Source organism: Plectropomus leopardus, chromosome 2 (genome assembly GCF_026936395.1).
Source record: "Plectropomus leopardus strain MGB_pleo_1.0 chromosome 2, ASM2693639v1, whole genome shotgun sequence".
Classification (NCBI taxonomy): domain Eukaryota; kingdom Metazoa; phylum Chordata; class Actinopteri; order Perciformes; family Serranidae; genus Plectropomus; species Plectropomus leopardus.
Window position 1 is genome coordinate 17,000,628 of NC_142177.1, and position 14,832 is coordinate 17,015,459.

General features: G+C 41.8%; 1 protein-coding gene and 10 non-coding genes across 14 annotated transcripts in view; 10 read left to right on the forward strand and 1 right to left on the reverse strand.

Annotated features, from left to right (window-relative positions):
* eogt (EGF domain-specific O-linked N-acetylglucosamine (GlcNAc) transferase) overlaps positions 1-14,025 on the reverse strand; it is a 58,755-nt gene extending 44,730 nt beyond the window's left edge. For all 4 annotated transcript variants that reach the window (XR_015778432.1, XR_015778438.1, XM_088086612.1 and 1 more), the window contains exons 1-6: positions 13,928-14,025; positions 11,855-12,110; positions 10,591-10,691; positions 10,177-10,285; positions 9,847-9,941; positions 9,652-9,756 (exon numbers count right to left, since the gene is read on the reverse strand). Coding sequence is in view for 2 of the 4 variants with exons in the window: in XM_088086612.1 (XP_087942738.1) it covers positions 9,652-9,756; positions 9,847-9,941; positions 10,177-10,285; positions 10,591-10,691; positions 11,855-12,061 (617 nt within the window). In the remaining 2 variants the exon portion in view is untranslated. The remainder of the gene's footprint in view (positions 1-9,651; positions 9,757-9,846; positions 9,942-10,176; positions 10,286-10,590; positions 10,692-11,854; positions 12,111-13,927) is intronic.
* Positions 125-196, forward strand: trnae-uuc (transfer RNA glutamic acid (anticodon UUC)). The gene has a single exon. It is a non-coding gene; the product is annotated as a tRNA-Glu (tRNA).
* trnae-cuc (transfer RNA glutamic acid (anticodon CUC)) lies at positions 1,190-1,261 on the forward strand. Its single transcript has one exon. It is a non-coding gene; the product is annotated as a tRNA-Glu (tRNA).
* Positions 1,485-1,556, forward strand: trnae-uuc (transfer RNA glutamic acid (anticodon UUC)). The gene has a single exon. It is a non-coding gene; the product is annotated as a tRNA-Glu (tRNA).
* trnae-cuc (transfer RNA glutamic acid (anticodon CUC)) lies at positions 2,541-2,612 on the forward strand. Its single transcript has one exon. It is a non-coding gene; the product is annotated as a tRNA-Glu (tRNA).
* On the forward strand, positions 2,837-2,907 carry trnae-cuc (transfer RNA glutamic acid (anticodon CUC)). Its single transcript has one exon. It is a non-coding gene; the product is annotated as a tRNA-Glu (tRNA).
* Positions 4,181-4,252, forward strand: trnae-uuc (transfer RNA glutamic acid (anticodon UUC)). Its single transcript has one exon. It is a non-coding gene; the product is annotated as a tRNA-Glu (tRNA).
* Positions 5,520-5,591, forward strand: trnae-uuc (transfer RNA glutamic acid (anticodon UUC)). The gene has a single exon. It is a non-coding gene; the product is annotated as a tRNA-Glu (tRNA).
* trnae-cuc (transfer RNA glutamic acid (anticodon CUC)) lies at positions 6,576-6,647 on the forward strand. Its single transcript has one exon. It is a non-coding gene; the product is annotated as a tRNA-Glu (tRNA).
* trnae-cuc (transfer RNA glutamic acid (anticodon CUC)) lies at positions 6,871-6,942 on the forward strand. Its single transcript has one exon. It is a non-coding gene; the product is annotated as a tRNA-Glu (tRNA).
* trnae-cuc (transfer RNA glutamic acid (anticodon CUC)) lies at positions 8,231-8,302 on the forward strand. Its single transcript has one exon. It is a non-coding gene; the product is annotated as a tRNA-Glu (tRNA).
* Positions 14,026-14,832: the final 807 nt, after the last annotated feature.

The window sequence follows — 14,832 nt, forward strand, 5'->3', positions numbered from 1 at the left end:
ATCACTGGCCATTCTCAATTCCATTCACAAATCAGGTAACACACTGTGGCGAATTTGGAGAACGCTCTCTGTCAAGCATCGGGGGGGGAAAAAAAAAAACAGTGCTCAAAATCACATATCCAACTCCCTGGTGGTCTAGTGGCTAGGATTCGGCGCTCTCACCGCCGCGGCCCGGGTTCGATTCCCGGTCAGGGAACACCACCTTACGTGTAGTTTGGGAAATTAGAATAGTAGGGTCCCATGCTCTGAAATCATGCTAAGTGCATATACTCTATGTTGGCACACAAGCTCCGCACAAGCTGTTCTCAATTCCATTCAAAAATCAACACACACAGTTTCATTACATTAGTGCCTTCATATGAAACCATTACATTAACTTGAAAAGATGTGCTTCGACACCAGTTATCAAGGCCCTAGTGGTCTTGTAGGAAGGCATCTGTGCATTGCTGCAGACAGGTTTGACTCCTGGTTAAGGAACACTGTTTTGGCCCTGTCTGGCGACTAAAAGTCAAAAATACAGACTCCTGCAATCATGAGTCATGCGATGAGCATATGCTGTACACTGAAGGACATGTTTCAGAATCTGCCATTATCAGGACCATTTATATATCAAGGAACACACAGTGGTGGACGAGCAGTTCATTTTGTGTTTTGTGTCGCTGGTGCTTTCACTTAAACCCCTTCAAAATATATATTTACAAATCATCCTTTTAACAATACATTAACCATGCAAAAGTAACTCAGCGGATGCATGTCATCACACATCCACAAAAATTGTGCTCAAAAGCCATTTTTCTGCTCCCTCTTGTGGCTAGGATTCAACGCTCTCAACGCCACGGCCCGTATACCATTCCCGGACAGAGAACACAACTTTGGTCTTGTTTGGGAACTACAGGCAAAGGGACATGGTCCCCCACACTATAAAGTCATGCCAAGCACATACACTATTAATAGACAGACATGTTTCAGCACTTGCTGTTCACAAATCATGGAACACACAGTGGTGGACGGGGAGATGGTTTTGTCATGAGTGACTTCAAATGAAACCATGAAACAAGAATTTACAGACTAACCTATTTAGGATACATAAGCAATGCATGCGGTACCTATGGATGCATGTCATACATTCATTCAAAAAGAAAAATTAGAAAAAAAAATGAAAAATTGTGCTCAATAACCAGATTTCAGGTCCCTGGTGGTCTAGTGGTTAGGATTCGGCGCTCTCACCGCCGCGGCCCGGGTTCGATTCCCGGTCAGGGAACACAGTTTTGGTCTTGTTTGGGAACTGAAGGCAAACGTACATGGGCTCTGTGCTCTAAAATCACGCTGAAAGCAAACTGTGTATCATAAGACTTGTTTCATCACTGGCCATTCTCAATTCCATTCACAAATCAGGTAACACACTGTGGCGAATTTGGAGAACGCTCTCTGTCAAGCATCGGGGGGGAAAAAAAAAAAACAGTGCTCAAAATCACATATCCAGCTCCCTGGTGGTCTAGTGGCTAGGATTCGGCGCTTTCACCGCCGCGGCCCGGGTTCGATTCCCAGTCAGGGAACACCACGTGTAGTTTGGGAAATTAGAATAGTAGGGTCCCATGCTCTGAAATCATGCTAAGTGCATATACTCTATGTTGGCACACAAGCTCCGCACGAGCTGTTCTCAATTCCATTCAAAATCAACACACACAGTTTCATTACATTAGTGCCTTCATATGAAACCATTACATTAACTTGAAAAGATGTGCTTCGACACCAGTTATCAAGGCCCTAGTGGTCTTGTAGGAAGGCATCTGTGCATTGCTGCAGACAGGTTTGACTCCTGGTTAAGGAACACTGTTTTGGCCCTGTCTGGCGACTAAAAGTCAAAAATACAGACTCCTGCAATCATGAGTCATGCGCAGAGCATATGCTGTACACTGAAGGACATGTTTCAGAATCTGCCATTATCAGGACCATTTATATATCAAGGAACACACAGTGGTGGACGAGCAGTTCATTTTGTGTTTTGTGTCGCTGGTGCTTTCACTTAAACCCCTTCAAAATATATATTTACAAATCATCCTTTTAACAATACATTAACCATGCAAAAGTAACCCGCGGATGCATGTCATCACACATCCACAAAAAATTGTGCTCAAAAGCCATTTTTCTGCTCCCTCTTGTGGCTAGGATTCAACGCTCTCAACGCCACGGCCCGTATACCATTCCCGGACAGAGAACACAACTTTGGTCTTGTTTGGGAACTACAGGCAAAGGGACATGGGCCCCACGCTATAAAGTCATGCCAAGCACATACACTATAAATAGACAGACATGTTTCAGCACTTGCTGTTCACAAATCATGGAACACACAGTGGTGGACGGGGAGATGGTTTTGTCATGAGTGACTTCAAATGAAACCATGAAACAAGAATTTACAGACTAACCTATTTAGGATACATAAGCAATGCATGTGGTACCTATGGATGCATGTCATACATTAATTTAAAAAGAAAAAATTAGAAAAAATGAACAATTGTGCTCAATAACCAGATTTCAGGTCCCTGGTGGTCTAGTGGTTAGGATTCGGCGCTCTCACCGCCGCGGCCCGGGTTCGATTCCCGGTCAGGGAACACAGTTTTGGTCTTGTTTGGGAACTGAAGGCAAACGTACATGGGCTCTGTGCTCTAAAATCACGCTGAAAGCAAACTGTGTATCATAAGACTTGTTTCATCACTGGCCATTCTCAATTCCATTCACAAATCAGGTAACACACTGTGGCGAATTTGGAGAACGCTCTCTGTCAAGCATCGGGGGGGGGAAAAAAAAAAACAGTGCTCAAAATCACATATCCAACTCCCTGGTGGTCTAGTGGCTAGGATTCGGCGCTCTCACCGCCATGCCCGGGTTCGATTCCCGGTCAGGGAACACCACCTTACGTGTAGTTTGGGAAATTAGAATAGTAGGGTCCCATGCTCTGAAATCATGCTAAGTGCATATACTCTATGTTGGCACACAAGCTCCGCACGAGCTGTTCTCAATTCCATTCAAAAATTAACACACACAGTTTCATTACATTAGTGCCTTCATATGAAACCATTACATTAACTTGAAAAGATGTGCTTCGACACCAGTTATCAAGGCCCTAGTGGTCTTGTAGGAAGGCATCTGTGCATTGCTGCAGACAGGTTTGACTCCTGGTTAAGGAACACTGTTTTGGCCCTGTCTGGCGACTAAAAGTCAAAATACAGACTCCTGCAATCATGAGTCATGCGAGAGCATATGCTGTACACTGAAGGACATGTTTCAGAATCTGCCATTATCAGGACCATTTATATATCAAGGAACACACAGTGGTGGACAAGCAGTTCATTTTGTGTCGCTGGTGCTTTCACTTAAACCCCTTCAAAATATATATTTACAAATCATCCTTTTAACAATACATTAACCATGCAAAAGTAACCCGCGGATGCATGTCATCACACATCCACAAAAAATTGTGCTCAAAAGCCATTTTTCTGCTCCCTCTTGTGGCTAGGATTCAACGCTCTCAACGCCACGGCCCGAATACCATTCCCGGACAGGGAACACAACTTTGGTCTTGTTTGGGAACTACAGGCAAAGGGACATGGGCCCCACACTATAAAGTCATGCCAAGCACATACACTATAAATAGACAGACATGTTTCAGCACTTGCTGTTCACAAATCATGGAACACACAGTGGTGGACGGGGAGATGGTTTTGTCATGAGTGACTTCAAATGAAACCATGAAACAAGAATTTACAGACTAACCTATTTAGGATACATAAGCAATGCATGTGGTACCTATGGATGCATGTCATACATTAATTTAAAAAGAAAAATTAGAAAAAAATGAAAAATTGTGCTCAATAACCAGATTTCAGGTCCCTGGTGGTCTAGTGGTTAGGATTCGGGCGCTCTCACCGTGGCCCGGGTTCGATTCGGTCAGGGAACACAGTTTTGGTCTTGTTTGGGAACTGAAGGCAAACGTTACATGGGCTCTGTGCTCTAAAATCACGCTGAAAGCAAACTGTGTATCATAAGACTTGTTTCATCACTGGCCATTCTCAATTCCATTCACAAATCAGGTAACACACTGTGGCGAATTTGGAGAACGCTCTCTGTCAAGCATCGGGGGGGAAAAAAAAAAAACAGTGCTCAAAATCACATATCCAGCTCCCTGGTGGTCTAGTGGCTAGGATTCGGCGCTTTCACCGCCGCGGCCCGGGTTCGATTCCCGGTCAGGGAACACCACCTTACGTGTAGTTTGGGAAATTAGAATAGTAGGGTCCCATGCTCTGAAATCATGCTAAGTGCATATACTCTATGTTGGCACACAAGCTCTGCACGAGCTGTTCTCAATTCCATTCAAAAATCAACACACAGTTTCATTACATTAGTGCCTTCATATGAAACCATTACATTAACTTGAAAAGATGTGCTTCGACACCAGTTATCAAGGCCCTAGTGGTCTTGTAGGAAGGCATCTGTGCATTGCTGCAGACAGGTTTGACTCCTGGTTAAGGAACACTGTTTTGGCCCTGTCTGGCGACTAAAAGTCAAAAATACAGACTCCTGCAATCATGAGTCATGCAGAGCATATGCTGTACACTGAAGGACATGTTTCAGAATCTGCCATTATCAGGACCATTTATATATCAAGGAACACACAGTGGTGGACAAGCAGTTCATTTTGTGTCGCTGGTGCTTTCACTTAAACCCCTTCAAAATATATATTTACAAATCATCCTTTTAACAATACATTAACCATGCAAAAGTAACCCATGGATGCATGTCATCACACATCCACAAAAATTGTGCTCAAAAGCCATTTTTCTGCTCCCTCTTGTGGCTAGGATTCAACGCTCTCAACGCCACGGCCCGAATACCATTCCCGGACAGGGAACACAACTTTGGTCTTGTTTGGGAACTACAGGCAAAGGGACATGGTCCCCCACACTATAAAGTCATGCCAAGCACATACACTATTAATAGACAGACATGTTTCAGCACTTGCTGTTCACAAATCATGGAACACACAGTGGTGGACGGGGAGATGGTTTTGTCATGAGTGACTTCAAATGAAACCATGAAACAAGAATTTACAGACTAACCTATTTAGGATACATAAGCAATGCATGTGGTACCTATGGATGCATGTCATACATTAATTTAAAAAGAAAAAATTAGAAAAAAAAATGAAAAATTGTGCTCAATAACCAGATTTCAGGTCCCTGGTGGTCTAGTGGTTAGGATTCGCGCTCACCGCCATGCCCGGGTTCGATTCCCGGCCAGGGAACACAGTTTTGGTCTTGTTTGGGAACTGAAGGCAAACGTACATGGGCTCTGTGCTCTAAAATCACGCTGAAAGCAAACTGTGTATCATAAGACTTGTTTCATCACTGGCCATTCTCAATTCCATTCACAAATCAGGTAACACACTGTGGCGAATTTGGAGAACGCTCTCTGTCAAGCATCGGGAAAAAAAAAACAGTGCTCAAAATCGCATATCCAGCTCCCTGGTGGTCTAGTGGCTAGGATTCGGCGCTTTCACCGCCGCGGCCCGGGTTCGATTCCCGGTCAGGGAACACCACCTTACGTGTAGTTTGGGAAATTAGAATAGTAGGGTCCCATGCTCTGAAATCATGCTAAGTGCATATACTCTATGTTGGCACACAAGCTCTGCACGAGCTGTTCTCAATTCCATTCAAAAATCAACACACAGTTTCATTACATTAGTGCCTTCATATGAAACCATTACATTAACTTGAAAAGATGTGCTTCGACACCAGTTATCAAGGCCCTAGTGGTCTTGTAGGAAGGCATCTGTGCATTGCTGCAGACAGGTTTGACTCCTGGTTAAGGAACACTGTTTTGGCCCTGTCTGGCGACTAAAAGTCAAAAATACAGACTCCTGCAATCATGAGTCATGCGCAGAGCATATGCTGTACACTGAAGGACATGTTTCAGAATCTGCCATTATCAGGACCATTTATATATCAAGGAACACACAGTGGTGGACAAGCAGTTCATTTTGTGTCGCTGGTGCTTTCACTTAAACCCCTTCAAAATATATATTTACAAATCATCCTTTTAACAATACATTAACCATGCAAAAGTAACCCGTGGATGCATGTCATCACACATCCACAAAAATTGTGCTCAAAAGCCATTTTTCTGCTCCCTCTTGTGGCTAGGATTCAACGCTCTCAACGCCACGGCCCGAATACCATTCCCGGACAGGGAACACAACTTTGGTCTTGTTTGGGAACTACAGGCAAAGGGACATGGTCCCCCACACTATAAAGTCATGCCAAGCACATACACTATTAATAGACAGACATGTTTCAGCACTTGCTGTTCACAAATCATGGAACACACAGTGGTGGACGGGGAGATGGTTTTGTCATGAGTGACTTCAAATGAAACCATGAAACAAGAATTTACAGACTAACCTATTTAGGATACATAAGCAATGCATGTGGTACCTATGGATGCATGTCATACATTAATTTAAAAAGAAAAAATTAGAAAAAAAAATGAAAAATTGTGCTCAATAACCAGATTTCAGGTCCCTGGTGGTCTAGTGGTTAGGATTCGGCGCTCTCACCGCCGCGGCCCGGGTTCGATTCCCGGCCAGGGAACACAGTTTTGGTCTTGTTTGGGAACTGAAGGCAAACGTACATGGGCTCTGTGCTCTAAAATCACGCTGAAAGCAAACTGTGTATCATAAGACTTGTTTCATCACTGGCCATTCTCAATTCCATTCACAAATCAGGTAACACACTGTGGCGAATTTGGAGAACGCTCTCTGTCAAGCATCGGGGGGAAAAAAAAAAAAACAGTGCTCAAAATCACATATCCAACTCCCTGGTGGTCTAGTGGCTAGGATTCGGCGCTCTCACCGCCGCGGCCCGGGTTCGATTCCCGGTCAGGGAACACCACCTTACGTGTAGTTTGGGAAATTAGAATAGTAGGGTCCCATGCTCTGAAATCATGCTAAGTGCATATACTCTATGTTGGCACACAAGCTCCGCACGAGCTGTTCTCAATTCCATTCAAAAATCAACACACACAGTTTCATTACATTAGTGCCTTCATATGAAACCATTACATTAACTTGAAAAGATGTGCTTCGACACCAGTTATCAAGGCCCTAGTGGTCTTGTAGGAAGGCATCTGTGCATTGCTGCAGACAGGTTTGACTCCTGGTTAAGGAACACTGTTTTGGCCCTGTCTGGCGACTAAAAGTCAAAAATACAGACTCCTGCAATCATGAGTCATGCGCAGAGCATATGCTGTACACTGAAGGACATGTTTCAGAATCTGCCATTATCAGGACCATTTATATATCAAGGAACACACAGTGGTGGACGAGCAGTTCATTTTGTGTTTTGTGTCGCTGGTGCTTTCACTTAAACCCCTTCAAAATATATATTTACAAATCATCCTTTTAACAATACATTAACCATGCAAAAGTAACTCATGGATGCATGTCATCACACATCCACAAAAAATTGTGCTCAAAAGCCATTTTTCTGCTCCCTCTTGTGGCTAGGATTCAACGCTCTCAACGCCACGGCCCGTATACCATTCCCGGACAGAGAACACAACTTTGGTCTTGTTTGGGAACTACAGGCAAAGGGACATGGGCCCCACGCTATAAAGTCATGCCAAGCACATACACTATAAATAGACAGACATGTTTCAGCACTTGCTGTTCACAAATCATGGAACACACAGTGGTGGACGGGGAGATGGTTTTGTCATGAGTGACTTCAAATGAAACCATGAAACAAGAATTTACAGACTAACCTATTTAGGATACATAAGCAATGCATGCGGTACCTATGGATGCATGTCATACATTAATTTAAAAAGAAAAAATTAGAAAAAAAAAATGAAAAATTGTGCTCAATAACCAGATTTCAGGTCCCTGGTGGTCTAGTGGTTAGGATTCGGCGCTCTCACCGCTTGTGGCCGGTTCGATTCCCGGTCAGGGAACACAGTTTTGGTCTTGTTTGGGAACTGAAGGCAAACGTACATGGGCTCTGTGCTCTAAAATCACGCTGAAAGCAAACTGTGTATCATAAGACTTGTTTCATCACTGGCCATTCTCAATTCCATTCACAAATCAGGTAACACACTGTGGCGAATTTGGAGAACGCTCTCTGTCAAGCATCGGGGGGGAAAAAAAAAAAACAGTGCTCAAAATCACATATCCAGCTCCCTGGTGGTCTAGTGGCTAGGATTCGGCGCTCTCACCGCCGCGGCCCGGGTTCGATTCCCGGTCAGGGAACACCACCTTACGTGTAGTTTGGGAAATTAGAATAGTAGGGTCCCATGCTCTGAAATCATGCTAAGTGCATATACTCTATGTTGGCACACAAGCTCCGCACGAGCTGTTCTCAATTCCATTCAAAAATCAACACACACAGTTTCATTACATTAGTGCCTTCATATGAAACCATTACATTAACTTGAAAAGATGTGCTTCGACACCAGTTATCAAGGCCCTAGTGGTCTTGTAGGAAGGCATCTGTGCATTGCTGCAGACAGGTTTGACTCCTGGTTAAGGAACACTGTTTTGGCCCTGTCTGGCGACTAAAAGTCAAAAATACAGACTCCTGCAATCATGAGTCATGCGCAGAGCATATGCTGTACACTGAAGGACATGTTTCAGAATCTGCCATTATCAGGACCATTTATATATCAAGGAACACACAGTGGTGGACAAGCAGTTCATTTTGTGTCGCTGGTGCTTTCACTTAAACCCCTTCAAAATATATATTTACAAATCATCCTTTTAACAATACATTAACCATGCAAAAGTAACCCGCGGATGCATGTCATCACACATCCACAAAAAATTGTGCTCAAAAGCCATTTTTCTGCTCCCTCTTGTGGCTAGGATTCAACGCTCTCAACGCCACGGCCCGAATACCATTCCCGGACAGGGAACACAACTTTGGTCTTGTTTGGGAACTACAGGCAAAGGGACATGGGCCCCACGCTATAAAGTCATGCCAAGCACATACACTATTAATAGACAGACATGTTTCAGCACTTGCTGTTCACAAATCATGGAACACACAGTGGTGGACGGGGAGATGGTTTTGTCATGAGTGACTTCAAATGAAACCATGAAACAAGAATTTACAGACTAACCTATTTAGGATACATAAGCAATGCATGTGGTACCTATGGATGCATGTCATACATTAATTTAAAAAGAAAAAATTAGAAAAAAAAATGAAAAATTGTGCTCAATAACCAGATTTCAGGTCCCTGGTGGTCTAGTGGTTAGGATTCGGCGCTCTCACCGCGTGCCCGGTTCGATTCCCGGTCAGGGAACACAGTTTTGGTCTTGTTTGGGAACTGAAGGCAAACGTACATGGGCTCTGTGCTCTAAAATCACGCTAAAAGCAAACTGTGTATCATAAGACTTGTTTCATCACTGGCCATTCTCAATTCCATTCACAAATCAGGTAACACACTGTGGTGAATTTGGAGAACAAACTCTGTCAACGTGTTTTTATCCTCTGTAAGTGGCCATGAACCCATTTTTTCTCCAGTTCCCAAATGTTTATACCAAAGTCACTGGCTAAAGCTCAGAAATGGAGTGTATGAATGTGTGTCTTTCCTCACCAAGATTGCAAGGGGCTCTTGTGCTCTCCCTCAGCAGCAAGTGCTCGCTTGTTGAGTTTGCAATAACCACCAATCTCACCCTTCTGAATGAAGTCCTCCTTGTACCTGTAATATAAACATAGATAGGTTTCAAGACACCATCATCTGCGTCAGTGTAATGTTTTTCATTTGCTCATCACTTTCAGATATACTGACCTCTCATGACTTCTGCGCGGCTTACGCAAGTCCAGGTAAAGGTTAGTAGCCTTACAGAAGCGAGTGTGGCTACTACATCTTAATAATGAGTCCCCCTGGAAAAGAGGTGGAATATTTAGTCTTTAAGTGCTCTTAATAAACACTGGACCTGAGAAATCGTGAGAGTTGTCTCTATACCGACCCGTCTCTACACTACTGCTTTTGCACAGCAAATTTTGTTCAGGCCCATTGTCTGTCTCTCTTTTGTCAAACACTGGGTCTGTTTCTACCTGTTGTTTCTTCCTGTTGACTCAGTAGGCCCGTGGGAACGAAGGAAATGAGCAGACTTACTGGCTTGCTGGCCTTGCAGAGTGTTTTGAGCTCAGAGAGGCGCTCCTTGACGTAGCCAAAATCAGCCTGCTTCCAGAAAAGCTCCTGGGCTGCCTCCAGAGAATGGGCCCTGACAGATCAGAGATTTAGGCAGATCAACAGAGCCAAAACCGTAATGGTTCATCAATAATGCATGTTCTGAATAAGCACATTTTTAATTTGGAAAAAACAATGGAGACTGTGGTTCAGTGAATTAAATACCTATAAATAAAAGATTACTATTATGTGTTAATACTTAAGATTACTGAGAATCTAATACGTTGTGGATAGCACCTAGAAGTGTGTGGAGAGTGAATTATGTAAACTGCATTATACATCCAAAAAGGGCAAAGTGATAACAAAAAGTGTGTTAGAATGTGATGTGAGGAACAGTACCATCCTGAATCAGCTTTAGTACAGACTGGATAGCCAAAGCGCCTTCCTGGATCACAGTTCTTCTCATAACCCCAACAGGCAGACAGATCCTGTAGTGCATCCTGTTGTAAAAACAAGCGTGAATGCATACAGCATGTACGTGTGTGTGTGTGTGTGTGTGTGTGTGTGTGAGAGCGAAGAATAAGTTTAGTATTGTGAGACGAGTTAATCATCAAATTTTACAATTTTAAAGGACACTGATGATTGAAACACAAAACTATGATATGCAATGTTAGAGGTAAGACAGGTTGGGGTTCCCTGTCCGACAAAAAGGAGGTTCTATGGGCATGCACTAATTTTCATCTCCTTCGACAGCCAAGTCAGACCACAACTGAATCAAGAATATTGGATAACTCGAAGAATAAGCTAACTTACTGATTTCCCACATATGTCAAAATAAAAGGACTTTCCAGAATAGAAGAGCACTTTAATTATATGTGGTGAATAGGTCTATAATTAGAGAGGGGTGCACCATTGTAGATTGATTTCGTTGTTTGGTGTTATTGTTGGTGTAACTATAGTTGCCTGTTTATTTATCTGATGTTTGCTGTACAGCACACAATACATTTCAAAAAAGGGCTAATAAATATCAATAACGTGCTTTTCTCCAAAACTCTTCTTACTACTATTATGATTGTAATTGTAAAGTAAACTCCAGAGTAAACCACATTCACCCATGGCTCCAGTTATGGTAGAACACAATGCTCTGACATTTTTAAACAATTTCAAGAGTAGTATTAGATATCCACAAAAAATAAGCCTGGTGTTTAAAAAATATTTTTCTGTGTGGGATATGTCACAGCCATCTTCTTTAACTTTTTAAAATCATCTTGTGAGAAGCATCAGTGTGACACCACAGACAAAGGGTCAGAACATTTTTTTGTGGCTTCCTGATAGCTGCAGGAGAGCAGAGTCCATTTACATGCATATCAGTGTACAGAAACTCCATCACTCAAAACTGCAACTGAGTGCAATCGCCGTTGAAACAATGTGGTGATAAATCATAATGCCACTATCTTACACAACGCTGACAGAATACACAATTCAATAACAAGTTTCATGATGTTAACAGTAAAGATCTAAATCTTAAGGCATTTAACAGTCAATTTACAAAGGGCTTTGTGAGAATTTTTCCTGACCGTACAGCAAAACCAACTAACATGAATCCACTCTACACTGAAAGAAATATTTGAACAGTGAAAAGCTGACAGAGTGTATATCTTACTTTAAAAGGGCAGAGTGGATCCAGGCGGCATTGCTTGGCAACCCTCCTGTTATTGTGGAGGAAGTAGGGTACGTGCTCTGGCGGCAGGGAGATCTTGCTGTAGTTGAGCTGTGGTGCTGCTGGTGGTTTGTGGTTGGTGTTCTCAGCCCTCTCAGTGGTGACCGCAGTAAACGAAAAAACGACGCTCAGCGCAACCAAGAGCAGCATAGTCAGAATTACACAGACATATGAGATAGCCGCCTCTCTTTACAGCACCCTGAAGAAGCACAAAAAGAAGAAACAGAGACACAGACTCAGACTTGTACTCTGTAATCTTGGTTAAAAGCCCAACACCGCAGTTTACAAGCATGTGGGCATAAGCAAGCGTGTGGGAATGTAGCTTCAGGCGGATCTGAGCGCCTCATGGGGAAAGGTCCTGTTGCAGGAAGTATTACTGACCTTTTTCCGACTGTTGTCTAAGCAATCATAACATAGACTGAGGGGGCAACAGAAAACTGCTGGCTGGTAACAATGTGACTAATGCAGAGCCAGGTGGCCAAATCAATATTTACACACAACATAGAAACTCATATTTCCATGATGTGTGCAACTTTGGTCTCAAGCATGCATGTAACTACATGTCCCAAAGCCACTGACACTCTTCACTCCCTAAATCAGTGATCAAAGAATATTAATGTGACCACACCGTGTTGTTAAACACTTTAAAACATGAGTAAACTGACTTGATTGAAACATGAGAAGAAGGCAATGAGCAGCGAAATAAGAAAATTAGTAAGGAGTTAGAAAAAAAAGAACAATAAAATAACCTGACTTTTACCATTAAAAAAGAAAAAAAATAATAATAATAATAAGAAAATGTTCCTGGGAAAAGTACCTACAAATTTAAAATAATTTGTGACATAATTATAACTATGAAATAGTTTTTTTAAATAAAAAAAATCCTAGCTCTTCTTTTTTTTTTATCCCTAGTCATTTTTTTCCATTTAAATTTTTATTTCATTCTATAAATCTATTAATTTATTGAACATTTCTTACCAAGCTGCTCACTGACTTTTTCCACGTGTCTTTTAAAAAGAAAGTGTTCAAAGATTTAAAAATGTATTGTAAAAGCTATCTGAAAACAGCGAAAGAAAAGCTGTGTTGCCCCAGGTTTTCAAAGGGTTAACAGTGCCTCCAAAAAGCTTTGCACATGTAAAGGAGTTGAGACAGACCGATGCTGCTGTGTATGACCTTTTAACAAAATCATAAAACTGTCAGTAAAGGAGATTTGGCAACAATCGCTGTTACTATTAGAATACTTAATGAGATGTTCTCACGGAGCTACTTGAAGAGGTTACATAACAATAAAAACACACTTTGCTGTGGGCGTATCAGGATGCTTTAAACGGCACTTACACGCCGGCTCAGTCAATGAGACACTTGAGGAGTGAAGCTACATGTGAAAACACGGGCCGACAAGCCTCACGTTGTTTTATGGTGGCATTAGTTGTCGCTAATTATCGTAAAGTTTGCTTTTAATATTAATGCAAGGCAAAGGGGGGGTTTAAAAGTCTTGACGTTACTCAAAAAAGGTTATATCATCATCTTTTCTTCGCACTTGGGCTCTCGCAGCAAACTCCACTTTAGCAAAAGCTAACGTTAATTCGCCCTAACTATCAAACTTAAAGCTAACGTTAGCACAAATTAGTTAACTACGCTGTTAAAAAACGTTATCGTTACAAACCGCTCGGACTAGTTAGTGACTTAATATTCATGTGACATTAGGATATGTGGAGATAATAACGCACTGCTTACTCTTTTCTTTTCAGGGGATAAAGCGTGCGAATACTTTATTGGAGGCTAATGTGTGAAATATTTATGTGGCGGCTAACATGTTAGCGTTAACGTTAGTTCTTGACAAAGCCAATAAGACCCCTTCACGTAAATTCAGGCGGTATCGATGTGGCAGTAAAACAAGAGGGCAGGGAAAGTATTTAATATTTCCACGGTACAAAAACTTGCGACGGACACAAAACTCACGAACAGTGTGTGGTAAAATGAGGTTGAATTGAGACTGAGTGAGAGGCAGTTTACCTGAATGCACAGCCCGCTTTCCTCCAGACTGAAGCTATGATGTTTCCCAGTGGTCGCCATAACACCGGAAACCTTATACCGGTTTGTAGTACGTAGCATTAGCCACAGGATGGCGCCGCGCACCACAGAAATATTGTTAAGGTTTTTGTAGTACATCCATGGGCTTTTCACGAGTATTCCTGTCAGGCTCATTTTGCATTAACCCTTTGACACCTGGATCAACATCACCTTTCTTGTGCTGCATTTAGACGCTTTTCACAAGTATTTAAACCTTAGCAAAATGGTTAGATTTTTTTTTCAAAACATTAGAAAAAGCAGTGGGCAACTTGGTAAGAAATGTCCAGCAAATTACAAGAAATTAGTAGATTTAGATTAGATTTATTTATTTATTTTAAAGCTGGGGGAAAATGTCCAGGGAAATATATTTATAATTAGTCGCGTATTTGAACTTATATTACAAAATCATTATAATTTTTAATTTATTTTTTTTCAGGTCATTTCATTGTTTTATTCGTTGTTGTTCTACTTCATTTTTTGTGTTTTGTTTTGTTTGTGCTAATATTCAGGGTTTTTTTTTTTTTTAGACAAAGGTTTGGGCTCAGAAATTAAAAATAAGGTAATAATAGCAGCACCCACTGACAAAAAGTTTTACAACCCCTTGCTCAACATCTGTATCTAAATGTGACTGAATAATTTTTTTTTTTTTAAAACCCCCATCCTTCTTCTGTTGATCCACATCTTTCTTACGTACCTTTTTTTCCAAGTCTGTTCTCTCTTTCCCTTTACTGTTTTTTTAGATTTGTTTTCTTTTTGGAACCCTGCTTTCCCTTTTTTGGGAAAACACAACAGTGCATGTTGGTGCTCCAGCAACATAAGCAGTCACTCAAAGACATATCCTAATGCAC